We start from the raw sequence: 15,585 nt of genomic DNA on the forward strand, positions 1-15,585 counted from the left end.
GATAAGAGTACACAGAGTTTGTTGGAAGTCGCTTTGGAGAAAAGCATCCACTAAGTAAGTAAATAAATAAAAAAATAAATAAATATGTAAATAAATGTCAAATATATGTACTGTATATATTTATATCAGCTCACATATACTAATCTTAGCACACGCCTCCTTCATCTATCCAGGCCTCAGGGAACAGGACTCTTAGTGTTCAGCAACACAGGTGGAAAGTGCCAAAGGTCCAGTACGGAAACCCTCCCGAAAGCACACTGACCTCTGCTTTGAAGATGGCGCAAATGGCAAGTGTCCTTTGATGGCAATAAGGGAAAAAGGGGGGCTGTCTGGCTGACAAGGTGTTTGGACTTCTTTCCACATCACTGATGTGATGTCATCCTGTCTGCTGTTCCCAGTGCACCGTTGCGGGCATCAAGCCGACAGAGAGAGCTGCTGACTCAGCCCCCACTGCTGCATTCAGTTTGCAGCTGCAGTGCTCTGGTATCCCCTCTCGCTCTGGCTCTCTCCTCATTCTACCCCACCCTTTACTCTGCAGCTGCCTTCCCAAAGCAGGAAGAGAACTCATTTAAAAGAAGGGCAGAGAACTGGGGTGGCCAGAACAGTGCATAAACATTCAGATAGAGGAACTAGGTGAAAAAGAAAATTATCAGTTCTGTGTACCTGGTACTTAAGGTCTCTGAGGGGCTGGAGGAGATGGGTAGATTCTGAATGATCCTCATGAAATATTCCCCAACTATGGTTTGCTGGTTCATGAGCATATCACTTGTAAAGGTATGTAAATAGTTACAACTATAATACAGGACAGCTGGCTGCATAGTGGTTAGGGTTACTGCCTTTGGACCCACAGGTTTGAGCCTTACCTCCAGCTGTAGTACCCTTGAGCAACATACTTACTCTAAATTGCTCCAGTTAAATTACCCAGCTGTACAAATGGGTAAATAATTGGAAGCTGCTTTTGAGAAACGCATCAGATAAATGTAGTTGTAATCTACAAGGTATTCAGCTAAACGATTTCTATTTCAATGACACTTAAAACTTTGTTATAAGTATGGATCGATCCAAATTCCAATGTATTCTCCAACATTGGTCTCAAGGGGTGGCCTGTGTTTTAATCTAGGATCATACATGTATGCAGTATTTTCAAGGACGACATTGCGTTTTATTGATTTTCTGCTTTCATTTATTCCTGAAACTTTGAAGAAAAACCAGTACAGTGCATAACTGGAAGGCTGCTTTATTGTTAAGAAAAAGTTCCGTGCTAAAATTAAGACAGTCTTTCTTAGGTACCTGTTAAGAGTCCAAGTGGTTCTGCAACACACCTTCTCTCCTAGGTCATTATAGTGGCAAATGGTAACAGCAATCAGTAAGCACTTTTTATTTTCAGCAGAAAAAAATAGCATCTCAATCATGCTACAAAAATAAAATAGTTACAGAATAAGTATTGTTAGAAAAATAAACAGACAGAAGAACCGAAGCTTGAAACAGAAGGTTCAGAAGGCAAGCTGCTTTTTCACTAACCAAGTGACTAAACAGGCTGAAAGAACATTATGACTGAATTTCCTGTACATAAAGTGTGTTTTGTCATTTTGTTCTTTGCCATCTCTTGATCAAATTTTAGGTCAATTCTTGTGACCTCTCAAATCTGTTTGGGATTGATGTTCTGCTTTGTGCTCCATTATTACCAGTTCCTATTTATTAACCAACTTGCTGAATGTATTTACCAAAAAAGGCACATGTTGTCAAGAGAAATTGCACTGGAAACTGACCGTACCGTATTGCTAAATTAACAATGACAATGAAATTAACAATGATGCTGCTTTGCATTACTGAAGATGTTCAATTTATAGATGACACTGGAGCGAAAACTCATTCTGATGGTGCCTAGATGAAAGTAGATTTTTGGGTGAGAAAAGTAATGCGCGTGCTTGGATTCAGGTGTGTGGGGTTAGGGTTGGTGGACAAGACAATGTCAGAAATGTACTAGAAGGATAATAATCACCCATTCCTTTCGTTACCATGGACTACACAGTCATCAGCATCAGCAGCATCACAGTATTTTCAGGTAGGTGCTCCAAGTTGCACAAAATTCTAGTTCCGATGTAATCTACTGAACATACAGTGCAAAGAAATATGAGCCAATATTGTTGATTTTATTACTGCAGTGACAAAGGGGGATTAAGGAGTGTGACTAAGGAGAGTATAATATATATACATATATGTGTGTGTGTATATATATATATATATATATATATATATATGTGCATGTTTGCTTTTGTATGTGTGTACAATTTTTTGCTTGTAATGTTTTTATACCCCACTATGTAGTGAAAAAGTCTTAAAAAAAACTATTCAGTCTAACAAATGTGATAAAGGGCATCGTCTGGAAGCCATTCTATCATAATTCATGATTAGATTAATAGTAATCGTAGTATTTCTTAATTTCCGTATTTACAAAAACTATGCATGCCAATAAAATAATATATTACATTATTTATAGTCACTTAAAAATCCTACACTTTTCAGCATTTTGTGCCGTTTATAACATAGCCCGCTGTATACATACTTTTCTTTTTTAATATAAGTGTTTTTTGTTTTATACATTATATCCTGAACAGGTGCAGGAAAAAATGGATGCCATTATTTGTTTTTATGATTCTCATTCATTTTATTTGGTTCAAGTCGACACCCACACTGATTTCGAGACCTCATGCAGCAACTGGACCAGAGAACTCTAAGGGGCAAGGGAGATTCATAGACAGGAAATGACATCGCTGCACAACAGGAAGTGCACAAATTCTGGTGTGGGGTGTCTTGTCTCACAGTACGATGCGTCCAGTGCTCTGTTTGCTATTTGGCTTCTTTTTAGCATTACTCCACTAAAGAAATATGGCTGACCGGGGATTCATAGCACTTATTTGGTACTGAAACACCTAAGAACTTCTTTTTGAACACCTACGTCCACTTCACATGGAATATAGTGTACTGTTCATACCACCTCGATTAAGATGTCTCCCACCATGTCCCTTCACAGAGATTATATGTACTGGTGAATGCAGGGCGGTTCTTATTTAGACAAATTCTTTTTTTTTTTTAAATTTCTTTACTGTTGATATATGTTGACATGATATTAGAATGCTTTCTTTTACACAGTGCATTTTTTTGAAATCACTGACTCAAGGAAATACCAAACAGACCATTCTGCACTGGTACCTCAAATAAGGGTCTCAGCCATGATCAAATTCAGACCTTCGGCTTAATTTAACATTGCATATCAAGGTCTCACATTCGCTTGTTCATAGCTCATAAAAATACAATTTCTCCTGAGAAAAAGGGGTTAAATCGACGTGCATAGCATTCCATCTTGCCATTTGGCAATGAAGACAATTTTCTGCACCCAGTCTTTACAGTGGATGCCTGTGACATTCTGGAGTCCCAAGCATAGCATGACTTGAACAATAGCGTTCCTCCTCTTACATTCATTCAGTTCACACAGTGTTCTCTCTCTCTCTCTCTCTCTCAAAAGCCTTTCCATTACTTAATGCATTAAACTATTTCTGGCTTAATGCTGTTAAAAGTATAACTAAACCCACACACAGAAATGCAGATCAGTTCACTACCATGAAATGACAAGCAAAGGGACAGAGAAGAACAAATAATTACATGAATAATAATAAAATAGATCAACGGTTATCAGCTCCCATTATTTCAAAACCCTCACAATTTACAAAGTTTTGGAAGAAGCAAAAAAATAAATGAACCAACTTTCTAAACCCCTAAACCCCTTTGCTCCAATCCTATCCACCACTTTGATATTCAATATCTTCTCTATCCACAACAAAGAAACGGTCAAGGATGGCAGCTCGGGGAAATAATATTGCTGCATACAAAGGTAAGCCCTAAGATTTTGCTTACAGTGACTTATTCTATCTGTATTTTCTCTGTCTGTGGTCTGTACATTTAACTAGTCATTCTCCCCATCCACTGTTTATGAAATCCAGAGCAGCAAAATTTGATTGTTTTTAATATGCCGAAAAATATGCTTTTACTGGAAAATCTGTGATCGATGTTACAATGAAAGATCTGTTAGTTTAATAGAAATATTTGTAAAAGATAGGCATTGTTTTAGTTTCTATACTAAATATAGTGAATTGTTAATTAAAGTTATTATAATCAGTTTCTTTCATTTGAGTTTTACCAGTGGACAGCCTCAATCTTAACGTCAAGCCACTGTTGTGGTCTGAGTATTATCTTGTGGACTATGATTATTCATGCAAGAATCCTGATCAAAACATGCCATCATGCAAGTCATTTCTATGCATTGAACAAGCACAATTATTTACTTATTGGAAATCTGTCTGAGCAAGTCCCCTTCAGCCCAAGACAAAACCCTGATTATTTTCCCCTTCCCAATCAACGCGAAAGCCCATGTAGAAAACTTTTTAAACACAGGTAAACAAAGGTAGAATGAGAAGACTTTAGTGACATGGGCTGAATGTTGGATGATTTTTTTTTTTTCTTGTATTCCCTTTATGCTGCTCAAATAATGTTAAGATGCAAGTATATTCAGCATGATCAAAAACCCTATATGGTTATTTTTCTTTAATTTTCCTAGTTATTTCATCTTGTTTTATTAAACCGTGTTGTCATTTAGTCATTCAGATTCTCCTTCACTCGGGAGAAAATGACACAGAAAAGCCCTCCGAGTGCTTTGGAACATCACAGACAGGTTTCCTTCAGGAAACTACAGAAGCACTGCTTTTCCAAAGGTCCCAAGATCCTGTCTTGCACATTATCCTTCTCCACGTATATTTCTGTCAGATTGGAGACAGTCTTCCAGCATACATGGTCCATTTTTGCAGAACTTCTTTCACATATGTTCATTTAGATGCTTCAGATCCTTGTTTTGATGCAACAGTGTCACACAGTAAGCTGATTATGTTTGGTTTAAGTGTTTTCAAAGCTGTAAGAAACCAAGCTGCTTCTTCTGCATTGATACCTTTGAGAAGTCTGTAAACAATTATTGTTTATGTTTTTTTCTTTTTTACTTGCAAATGATAGTATCTGTACATTTGTTTAGTGTGACTTCAGGGTTTCGTCTTATATTCCTTTAATTTTACGGTCATTGTTATTGTTGACTTAACACTTTGATTCCCTGACATCCTTTTGGTTTCTGCCCTTTTCTTTTCTGCCTCTCCCCTCATTATCCTCCTGTTTTTCCTTGTCTGGTTTTGTTACACTGTCATAGGAGGGTAGGGAGGCGGTGGAGGGCGTGCTCTCTAGTTTTTCCTGATTGGTCCCTCCATTCTCTAGCTTGTTGTTACCTGGCCTTTTCTTAGAGATGAAGCCCCGTCTAGCCAGGTAGGCACGGTAGGCACGCTGGATGATGACAGCCGACACCTCCTCCTGCTTGCGACGGAGAGTTGTGGTTATTGGCTCATACGACACTTTGGAGGGGTTAGCAGCCACAAAGCGTTCCTCCATCTGCTGCCGCAACATGTCCAACTCACCGCTGTCTCCCAGCACACGCTTTGTGAAGGCGAATAGGATGTCCAGGCAATGGATGCGGTCTCCACTTACCATGGGCATATCCATGGCGATCAGTTCAATGGTGTTTGGCTTGGGCACCCGCAATGGGTGTTCTAGAGCGTCTGCAAAGTCAGAGAGCTTGTCATAAGCAATGAACTGTGAGGCATCTGGATCAAACTTCTCCCAAATCTCATAGAACGTTTCAAAGTCATCTTCACTCAGTGGATCTGCGCTCTCCTCAGTAGCCACACTGAAGTTTTCAAGGATGATGGCAATGTACATGTTAACCACAATGAGGAAAGAAATGATGATGTACATCACAAAGAAGAAGATACCAACAGAAGGATTGCCACAGTCCCCCTTCACTGTGGTGCCTGGGTTCTCCTTCTCTGTGCTACAGTCAGGTGGGTAGTTAAGAATGGGCAGCAACAGACCATCCCAGCCAGCTGAGGTCGTGATCATGAACAAGCAGATCATGCTGTTGCCAAAGGTCTCAAAGTTGTACATGTCATCAATCCCGCCCTCTCTCTTGACATAGGCAAAGTTTGACATGCCAAAGATGGAGAAGATGAACATGACAAGGAAAAGCAGCAGCCCAATGTTGAAGAGGGCTGGAAGTGACATCATCAGTGCAAACAGTAAAGTCCGGATTCCCTTAGCCCCTTTAATCAAACGCAGAATGCGGCCAATTCGGGCCAGGCGAATCACTCTGAAGAGAGTTGGTGACACAAAGTATTTCTCAATAAGATCCGCCAAGAACATACCTATGTTTTGGAGAGGAACAAACATGGACAAATGTATAATTCACCAAAATATTCTAGACAAAATAACCTGGACATTTTAGCTATGGTATAAGCAAGTGTTAAAGTCTTATAGTTCTCATGCTTTTCTTTTACAAACAACATTTTATATGATACTTTTAACAACTCTTCTTTAAAAATGAAATACTCATAAATACATGTTAATTTGTAATGAAACATATCCACTCTTTCTCATTCAATTTCCCTCCATCCAAACTGTATCCTTCATTTTACTCACCCACAATTGAGAGGATGACCACAACTACATCAAAGATGTTCCAGCCAATGGTGAAGTAGTAATGTCGTAAGGCAAAGAGTTTTAGCACAAACTCAGAGGTGAAAACAATAATGAAAATGAAGTTGACCCAGTAGAGAATATTCTCCATCTCTTCTGTCTGATCATCTGTCTCTACCATCATGGTTACCATATTGAGGCAAATGAGGATCATGATAGAGATGTCAAAGACTTGTTGTGTCACAAAGTCAAACACCACCCCTTGAATCTTGTTCTGAAAGAGGTAAAATACGTAAGAAAAGGAGCTGTAAATTAACAATCGATTAATGTCTTCTTTCAAGCATTGCGCCAGGCAACATTGTCTTCTGCTATGCTGCTGTGGTATTGAAGCATCTTGACATCAAAACTAATGACACATTTCTAAACTACCAGCAAGTAAAACGGGAATGGAGTTGCAGCTTTCCAGTTTTTATGACCAACTTAAGTTTGTGTTGAAACAGCATTGTTTTGCTTGGACTACATGTTTTGTAAGAGTTCCAGTTTCTAAAGCAAAAAATTGTTACAGCCAAAGAGGACAGTATTACTCAGTTTTTGTAAACCGTGGTAAACAGGTTCAAGATATATTTCCATTCAAGACTGCAAATAGGCATTTAATGATATATTCAGAACCGCTCGACCCATACGGGTCACGGGGAGCCGGAGCCTACCCGGCAACACAGGGCGTAAGGCCGGAGGGGGAGGGGACACACCCAGGACGGGACGCCAGTCTGTCGCAAGGCATCCCAAGCGGGACTCGAACCCCAGACCCACCGGAGAGCAGGACTGCGGTCCAACCACTGTGCCACCGCACCCCTTAATGATATATTACATGTACAAAAATAATTCACGATAGGAGGCATTCTGGATGAATGGTATGCGTAATAGCATATTACTCTCTGTTTAAGATGTCTAGGATCATCATGTAAAGTACATAAAAACTCATACTCAACATAGTTCCTAAGTGATTGAGCCTCAACATTCAAACAGCATCAATCTTAGTAGAATACTCAAGACTCTCTCAAGGTAAATGCAATAGAAATATCATTGCAAACATACCAGTGGTCTTGGGATAGGCTTCTGTGGTTTTTTGGAGCCTAATTTTTTCATAGCATTGTAATATTTTTTCTGCTCCTCTGTCATAAAGATGTCCTGGCCTCCAAAGTACAGGATGAAGCAGAATTTGGTTACAATCAAGGAAACACCACGTTAAAGCTACTTTCCCAAAATGACAGTCATGTTGAGTGACTTTACATAATCATTCTATGGTCATACATATATAAAATTAGGAAACGTTCTTTTAAAGAAAAATAACATACAGAAATTTGAGCAAGTACAGAATATTTTTTTGCTGCTTCAAAGGAGAACAATTCTGAAGAAAATGACAGTTAAATCAGCTATGATCTCAAACCATTATACATTTCTTGGTATATTTTCGGTTATACTGTATGAAGAAAGGAAGAAATAAAGAAGGTGTTCTTATCTTTTTCTTCTGCTGGTTGAAATTGTCGATAATGACACCAATAAAAAGATTTAGAGTGAAGAAGGAGCCAAAGATGATGAAGATGACAAAGTAGATGTACATATAGAGGTTGTCCTCATAGATTGGCTGATCTTCGACCTAAGAGACCAAAACCAACTAATCATCTCAAACATGCAGAAGAATGGCATTATAAAATTGTTTTCAATTTGCTGAACTGATTTCACAGCTTGGCACACAAGCATCACCCAGGCAACCTCACCTTTCGAGAGTCCACAGCTGCATACATGATATCCATCCAGCCCTTAAATGTTGCCTGTTGAAAGAAAAAGTGAGCCAGACAAATAAATTGCCATGAAGTGGTCTGTCTGCCAAAAAAGCATATCGCATACAACTACTTAAATTAGTTAAACATGTTTTGCATTGATTATTTTAATTATACTACACCCTTTAGCCGATACCTCTGTTTTTTCATGTAACTCTTGGTTTGTACTAGAATAAAACTTGCCATGTGTCTTTGAAAGCTATGTTTAAAAAGCATAAAGAGGGAGCATATCCATGGAACAAGGGCAAGAGTAGAAGAAGCTAGTGATTGGAATAAAGGAAAATGATGCCCGGGTTTAGTTAATGATGGAGATTGATCCTCACCACTTGCAGCAAAGCCAGGTAGCCAGCACCCACATTGTCAAAGTTGATCTTGACATTCTTCCACCTAACTTCAGTGTAATTGGCATTGATGAACTGGAAACACTGCGTTCTGTTGTTGACGACGTCAGGTAGGAAGTTCTCCTCTGCTGTCTCATTATAACAATAGTAGTACTTGCCCGCAAACAAGTTGACCCCCATGATACTGAAGATCAGCCAAAAGATCAAGCAAACCAATAGTACATTCATAATGGAAGGGATGGCACCAACCAAGGCGTTGACTACCACCTAGAGCACAATGAGAGAAACAGGACACCTCAGAGGGAAAACATGAGATCACGCATTAGATCATACAGTGTAGCTGCGTACTTCATTGTATTTACAGTATCATTTCACAGTCACAGCTTAGATAGCTTTAGGAAGAAAGAGGGATATCCACAAATAGCATTCTTAGTTTTCTGAAAATTATTGCTGAAATTAAAGCAAACTCAAGTTTAATCAAAATAATTTAAAAGGAGTTTGCAAAAAACAGCACTTTCTGCTGCATTTCTTCCCGTTCCTGCCATCAGTTTCAGTTACTTTATTAACATTATTACTTAGGGAAATAAGTATATAACTAATAAAAAACTCCAACTAAGCGAGACTTGGTCTTCTATAGAGCTCCTCTTTCCATCAGAAGGGCTGGTACAAAGCAGGTTCATGGATGCATTTTAACAAGAAGATTGTTTCTTTATTGTCACCAAAGTACACATATGCATTGGCATACTGGTCACACATGAATGCAGTGCACACTGTTTTCCATTTCACGCTGTGCCAAGAACACAACATCGTTTAAGTGCCACCAGCAAAAGGCCCAAATGCATTTCTCCTTAAAAACCCAAAGACTTCCTTCCTAAATTTGACTTAACAACTGGCAATGTTTCCGTACCGCAATTCAATTCAGTTAACAGTGTTTGTGTCTCAAATTTTAAATTCATTCCAAAAACGGAAAGAGCAGTTTTAACCGCCAATGTTTTTAACATCAAATATGTGCTTCAGAAAACGAATGTAATTTAAATAAAAATATATAATATATAATTATATTTAAACTATATAATTATTGAGACTGAATGAGCAGGTTCTGCATTCGTGCACAATGCAAACTGTACTAGCTGAATTAAGTAATGCACTGCGGAGAGAAGTTTGCAGAAAATCCATGCAAACTGCATTGTGCGGTAAATATGCCATTTATTTTTATATTTATACTTATACTGCTTTCTGCTTATGAGACTAGCTTATAATTCTGAAACACTGGCCTTGGCATTCTAAACAATGAAAGGAACCCATAGGGACTTCAAACAAAACTGAATTCATTTTAAAACCTTCATCATAAGGACAATTTACACTAGCCTATGTCTTATGTCCGATGCCCTGAATTTCTCTGCTCTGTTTTCAGTGACCATGCTATTAAGTTTTGCTTTGACTGAGAATAGGAAAGATCATAGTGCTCCCAAAACATTGTGTACACATTCTCCATTGGTCCAACCAATGCCAACAACTGCTTGTTCCAAACGGGGTCACGGCAAGCCAGGGTCTAACCCAACAACACAGGGTGTAAGACCAAAGGGAGAGGGGACACACCCAGGACAGGACACCACTCCATCACAAGGGACCCCAAGCAGGGCTCAAACCCCAGACCCACCACACAGTGGGCACCAGGCAAACCCGCCACACTACCACTTCTCTACTGGAGTAAGTTAAAATTGTTCTCAGTCTCTAAAATCTGTTTTTTAGCAATTAGCTAAAACATAAGGTCCTAAACAAAGAATTATGCTGCTGGAAATTTAACAAATTAAAGGGAGTACATCCACATTTAAGGAAGTACATGGATATTTCCCCTAATAAAAATTCTACAAGACAGACGGTCCAAATGTTCTCAAGTGGACAGCTGGGGAAACTGGGGACTTGTTGGAATCAAGTGTGGAAAAGAAAGGTCAAACCCAAGAGGAAGGAACAGTAGTCCTCAATAAAAATGAGTGACTCCATCCAAGCACAGCTGGTTACCAGCGTCAAAAAAGACATTCACTTGTTATACACTGTTGTCCATATTCATATTTAGTACTGCTGTACGTCATTTGACCATAAACTGAGTCAAATGTCACTCATATTTGTAGGATATTGCTTTAGCAAGAAGTTAGCTCTGCATTCCCAGATTCTACATTGCCTCCACAGATTCTACCACACGTTAGTGATGGTGCACCTTTGCTGTTGGCGGTTCTCTGGAAAAGGTATGCGAGGCATGAGTTAAAGAAGATGAATGTCAGACAAGCAGGGAACAATGGGGAATTTATGATTAAAATTTTTGATACCTTGATTACAGCTTGGAAGGCTGGAGAAGTTTTAAAAAAACTGACTAAATAAGAAGTCAAGAGTCAGGCAGAGAAGGGGGTGCAGTGGATTTGGCTGGGTCCCGCTCTGTGGCAGGTCTGGGGTTCAAGTTCTGCTTGGGGTGCCTTGTGATGGACTGGCGTCCCCTCCTGGGTGTATCTGTATGCTCTGTGTTGCCGGGTTGGGCTCCAGTTCACCACAACCCCACTTGGGACAAGTGGCTTCAGACCGTGTGTATGTGTATCAGTCAGCTAATGAACAACAGGGCTTGGGTGCAGTTTTTTTTTTTTTTAAATTAAGTTCAATATCAATTTTACGACGCAGCTTCACAGAATGCGATGTCTCATTGTTAGTTTTTCAGTATTGTTTCTTATATTTTTTTACATCATCTGCAGAAATCAATTGAATTTACAAGAGGAGATTAAATTTTTCAAGAGCTGTAACCATAATTTCAATAGTTTCTAACAGAGGCATCATGGTGTGAGTTTGAATAGGCATGCAGAAGGATTAGCTGCTTGGCTTTAGATCTTACCCTCATCCCTTCAAAACGTGACAAGGCTCTGAGGGGTCTCAAGGCCCTTAGTGTCCTGAGAGATTTAATTGGCCCTAGATCAGAGTATCCCAGGGCATTAGCTATAAGGCTGACTATGGACACCTACACAGAAAGAGAAAAGAAAGAAGTTCCAAGCTGTTAGAAAGATTTTTTTGTTAAAAACTCTACAAAGTCAGTTAGACACACATACATAAATACATATATAAGAGTGTCCATATATGCACATAGAGAGTCATCTTCATTGCAGAGAACATTAAAGATGGAGATTTGTTTTTTTGCTGGCCCTGGAGTTTTTGTTTTAACCTTGGCAGGAGATGACACTTGAAAACCAGCTGATGCTGTACCTATGAAGAGACTTATGGCAGGAAGGGAGGAATGGAGACGTTGTTGCCAGAAAGAAAGAGACAAAAGACTCAGACACAACCAGAGCACAGGTGTAGATAAAAGGAGATGGTTGAGCAGAGACTGGGAAGGTTAGAAGAGAAAGGTCCCTGTAGAAGAAGAAGGACCAACAGTACCAAGAGACTACAAAAATCTTACCCTGGACCTTCAAACACTCCAAGAGTAAAAAGAGCTGTGAAAAAGAATAAATATACACATTTGCAGGTCAGACCACATAATTATCAAATATTATAATGAATACCATTACACACAGCGCTTGTTGAAAACTGAATGGGAAAGAAACAGGCATACAGTCACATGAGAACAAGGGGAGGGGGTCACCAGTAAAAGGGAAAAAAGGAAAGGTTAGCTGAGCTACTGGATAGCACAACACTGAAATGACAGATTTCCTATAAGAAAGCTGAGCCCACCAAAGTCAGTCTGCACCATCCACTGCAGCAAGGCTATTAGGCCCAGATCGACACTTCCAGCAGCAAGTACCACTACTCACTTTGAACTGCGTTAAGACTGCTGGAACGTCACTCGGGCAAACACAAAGTATTGCAGAACTGAGGCATAATCTCTGGGTTTCCCATCATTTTAAATCAGTATTATTCTAGTTGTTATAATAACAATCATTATTTAGTGGTGCTCAGTCCAAAAATATACATTTTATTTTTGTAACTCTGAGATACGTTTATTTTTTTGGACTTTATTGTGTGAATATTATTTTATGTGAAAAGAAATGTAATCAGATTTTAGTGGTTTGAGCATTCATACCATGAGAATTTAAACTTTTACATTTTCATGCACTTGTTCCTCACAAACATCCAAGTTATACATCTTCAAAGATATGACTGTTTCCCTGTTTATGTATTTATTTTTAACAGCATTTTCTTCAACATCCTACTTTCTCTGTTGCAGACCGTAAATGGCTTGCATTTCCAATACTAATTAGCAGTAAAATGTGTTCATGCTGCCAGGGTGCTGACCTATTAAAGACTGAGCAGTAGAGCTTGCTCTGTGCTATCTCACTACACCTTGCACCATCGCACTTTGCCCTGCCTTCTCTTGCAAAAAATTGCTTGCTTATTTAATTTTTAAAAAATTGTTTTATTGTATGTATGCATGGACGTGTCATATGTGTGCATCTATGTTGTATATTGCATTCTACTGCAGCCGAGTTGAATTTCCCTCTGGAATTAATAAACTTTCATTCATTCACTCCTTCATTACATCTGAAACCTTTTTATTACAGTTTTTCTTTCATTATGGAAAGTAAAAATGACTAGAGGCTGAAAAAACATTTATATAACAGTATCAGTTTCTTCCTTGTGACCAGTTTTGTTAAAGTTTACATGACACATGCAGTCACCGTTTTTAGGTGAAATTCTTTTTAATTTGTTCTCTCCAAGGAATTCTCTATAACACTATGGAGATTAAAAGTCCTTTTTTAATCAATAAAGGACTTATCTGATATTTTTAACAGAACAAACAGTGGAATTAATCTATATTATTAAGCTTATTGATTGTGGCATACTGGTTGGACTGACAAACAATTTGAGTTCCAAATAGACTTCAGTCGCAAATGAGTTTGTAAGATAAGGTACAAGTAAACTCACTTCCTGGGTAAGCTACTGGCACTTCATTTTATTTTTATTCATTCAGTCAGTCCCATTTTATGCAATGACTTCTTACATCTCATATGCAAACAAACTGGAAATGACTCAGGTACAGATATATGTGCTACAGCATTCCATCTCAAATCATCCATAGCTTCCTTCCAGCTGTGGTTCCTCTCTACCATCTGTCTGGCTGTAGGTATGGCCCCAAATAAGGAGACATCAAGGGGATCATGTCTCACTGAGCATGCGAGTGTGTGTGCACCTGCGCAAGCTCCCTTGCTGTGCATTTTACTGTAAAGGGTATCAAGACAAAGCCTTTCCCCAGTATGGCCTCAGCCAGCAGGCACATCTTACAACTAACTCATGATACACCATCAGGGAACAATGCAGATAGGGGGATGAAGAAAGCTCAAATGCCCGATTTAAAGAAAGGGTATTATTTTTATTATTATTATTACTACTATCACTACTACTACAGTAAAGTCACACACTTGAAGTAGGTCAGAAATACAAATCATAATTATGAGTGAAATTAAACCTTCAATTTTTTAATCGATTACCCCAGCTCTAATTATTCCAATGATGAATGGTCCATATCTTAACTCCAATGGCAAGAATTTAGAATCTTTAATCAATTTAAGACATCCTGTCACAAAAACCTAAATGATCCTGAAACATCTGCTCTATAACTGATTCTAGCTGTACATCTAAGGCTTACAAGGTTATGTAATTTCAGACAGCAGTACATGGCAAGTTTACAACTCTGAAGTTGTCATGCTATATCCCCCATGTCTGCCAGTTTGGCAGAGTCCCACACATAGCTGAATTAAAGCCAAGTAACACATGTTTTGTTAGTTCTGGCCATTTCTAGTTTTGTGTTTCCCAGAAATCTCCTGAAAAGGGTTGATTTGAGTTGTTTTTGCCAGTCACCTTTCAGTAGCCTTTCTGTTGTTTCCAACTGAAAGCCCTTGGTGCTGTAATCACTTTTTTCCACAACAAGCCACAGTATGCAGTCAACAAAACACACAGACTCTTCACTACTGTTTCTTCCTTAGTCTGCCCACCTCTTCCTTCCTCCTCATAATTCTGCCTTGTTCATCAGAGACCAAGTCAATTCCATCACGAACAAGTTTTCAGCAGCTAGCTGCCCCAATCATGCAGCGTCTCCCTGCAAAGTTTTATTCCTAGTCTCCCTATCAGGTGAAATCTTCCGCTGTCACAGAGACTTAGCCCAGAACTACAGGCCAGTCTGTCTGCTCCCTTTGGAAAACTGGCATTGTATAACCTGCTATCTGCATTCCTCATCCAGAACAATCTCCTTGTTGATTATCAGTCTGAATTCAAAGTCAGCTATTCCACTGAAGCCACCTTTCTTGCAGTTATCAGATGGTCTCCAGTTGACAAGAGTGGCCTCCTTGGTCTTTAACCTCCTGGTTGAGGAGGTCAACACTGTCAAACCCCAGATTCTACTCTCCTTGGATTGTGTTGCATCAAAGGAACAGCACTGAAATGGTTGGAGTCCTACTTGTCAAGTAGATCTTATCAAGTGGTCAGACTTGGCTCCCAGTCATCCTCAACTGGTTTTCTGAAGGGCTCAGTGCTGGGCTCCCTATTCTTCTAAATCCACACTTCTTCCCTCAGCTCTACCATTGCCTACCATAGATTCTCTTATCACTGCTATGCCATTGATACCCAGCCTTTCCTCCCTCTTCTCCTGGAGCTACAGACATTTCCTGATGCATCGCTGCCTGCCTGTCAAACATTTTTGCCTGGATGTCCGATGGCCACCTACAACTCAAATTATACAAAACAGTAAATGCAAGTGAAGAAAGAGCAGTCAAGGCGACAGGAACTGATTCAAATTATAATCACAGATTTCACAAACTGCCAAGCCAAAAGTGGGCTTTTCTCAGTCCTTTCAAAAGGACTGGGCA

The 15,585-nt window shown here is 39.2% G+C and overlaps 1 protein-coding gene across 1 annotated transcript in view; it reads right to left on the bottom strand.

Annotated features, from left to right (window-relative positions):
- Window positions 1–5,061: 5,061 nt before the first annotated feature.
- The window catches only part of scn8ab (sodium channel, voltage gated, type VIII, alpha subunit b), a 57,149-nt gene continuing 46,625 nt past the window's right edge, over window positions 5,062–15,585 (bottom strand). Inside the window, exons 21-27 of the mRNA XM_018725653.2 lie at window positions 11,625–11,747; window positions 8,729–9,013; window positions 8,343–8,396; window positions 8,084–8,221; window positions 7,660–7,764; window positions 6,568–6,838; window positions 5,062–6,293 (exon numbers count right to left, since the gene is read on the bottom strand). Coding sequence (XP_018581169.1) covers window positions 5,140–6,293; window positions 6,568–6,838; window positions 7,660–7,764; window positions 8,084–8,221; window positions 8,343–8,396; window positions 8,729–9,013; window positions 11,625–11,747 — 2,130 coding nt within the window. The 3' untranslated portion in view covers window positions 5,062–5,139. The remainder of the gene's footprint in view (window positions 6,294–6,567; window positions 6,839–7,659; window positions 7,765–8,083; window positions 8,222–8,342; window positions 8,397–8,728; window positions 9,014–11,624; window positions 11,748–15,585) is intronic.

The sequence above is a fragment of the Scleropages formosus genome, chromosome 22, assembly GCF_900964775.1.
Source record: "Scleropages formosus chromosome 22, fSclFor1.1, whole genome shotgun sequence".
NCBI lineage: Eukaryota > Metazoa > Chordata > Actinopteri > Osteoglossiformes > Osteoglossidae > Scleropages > Scleropages formosus.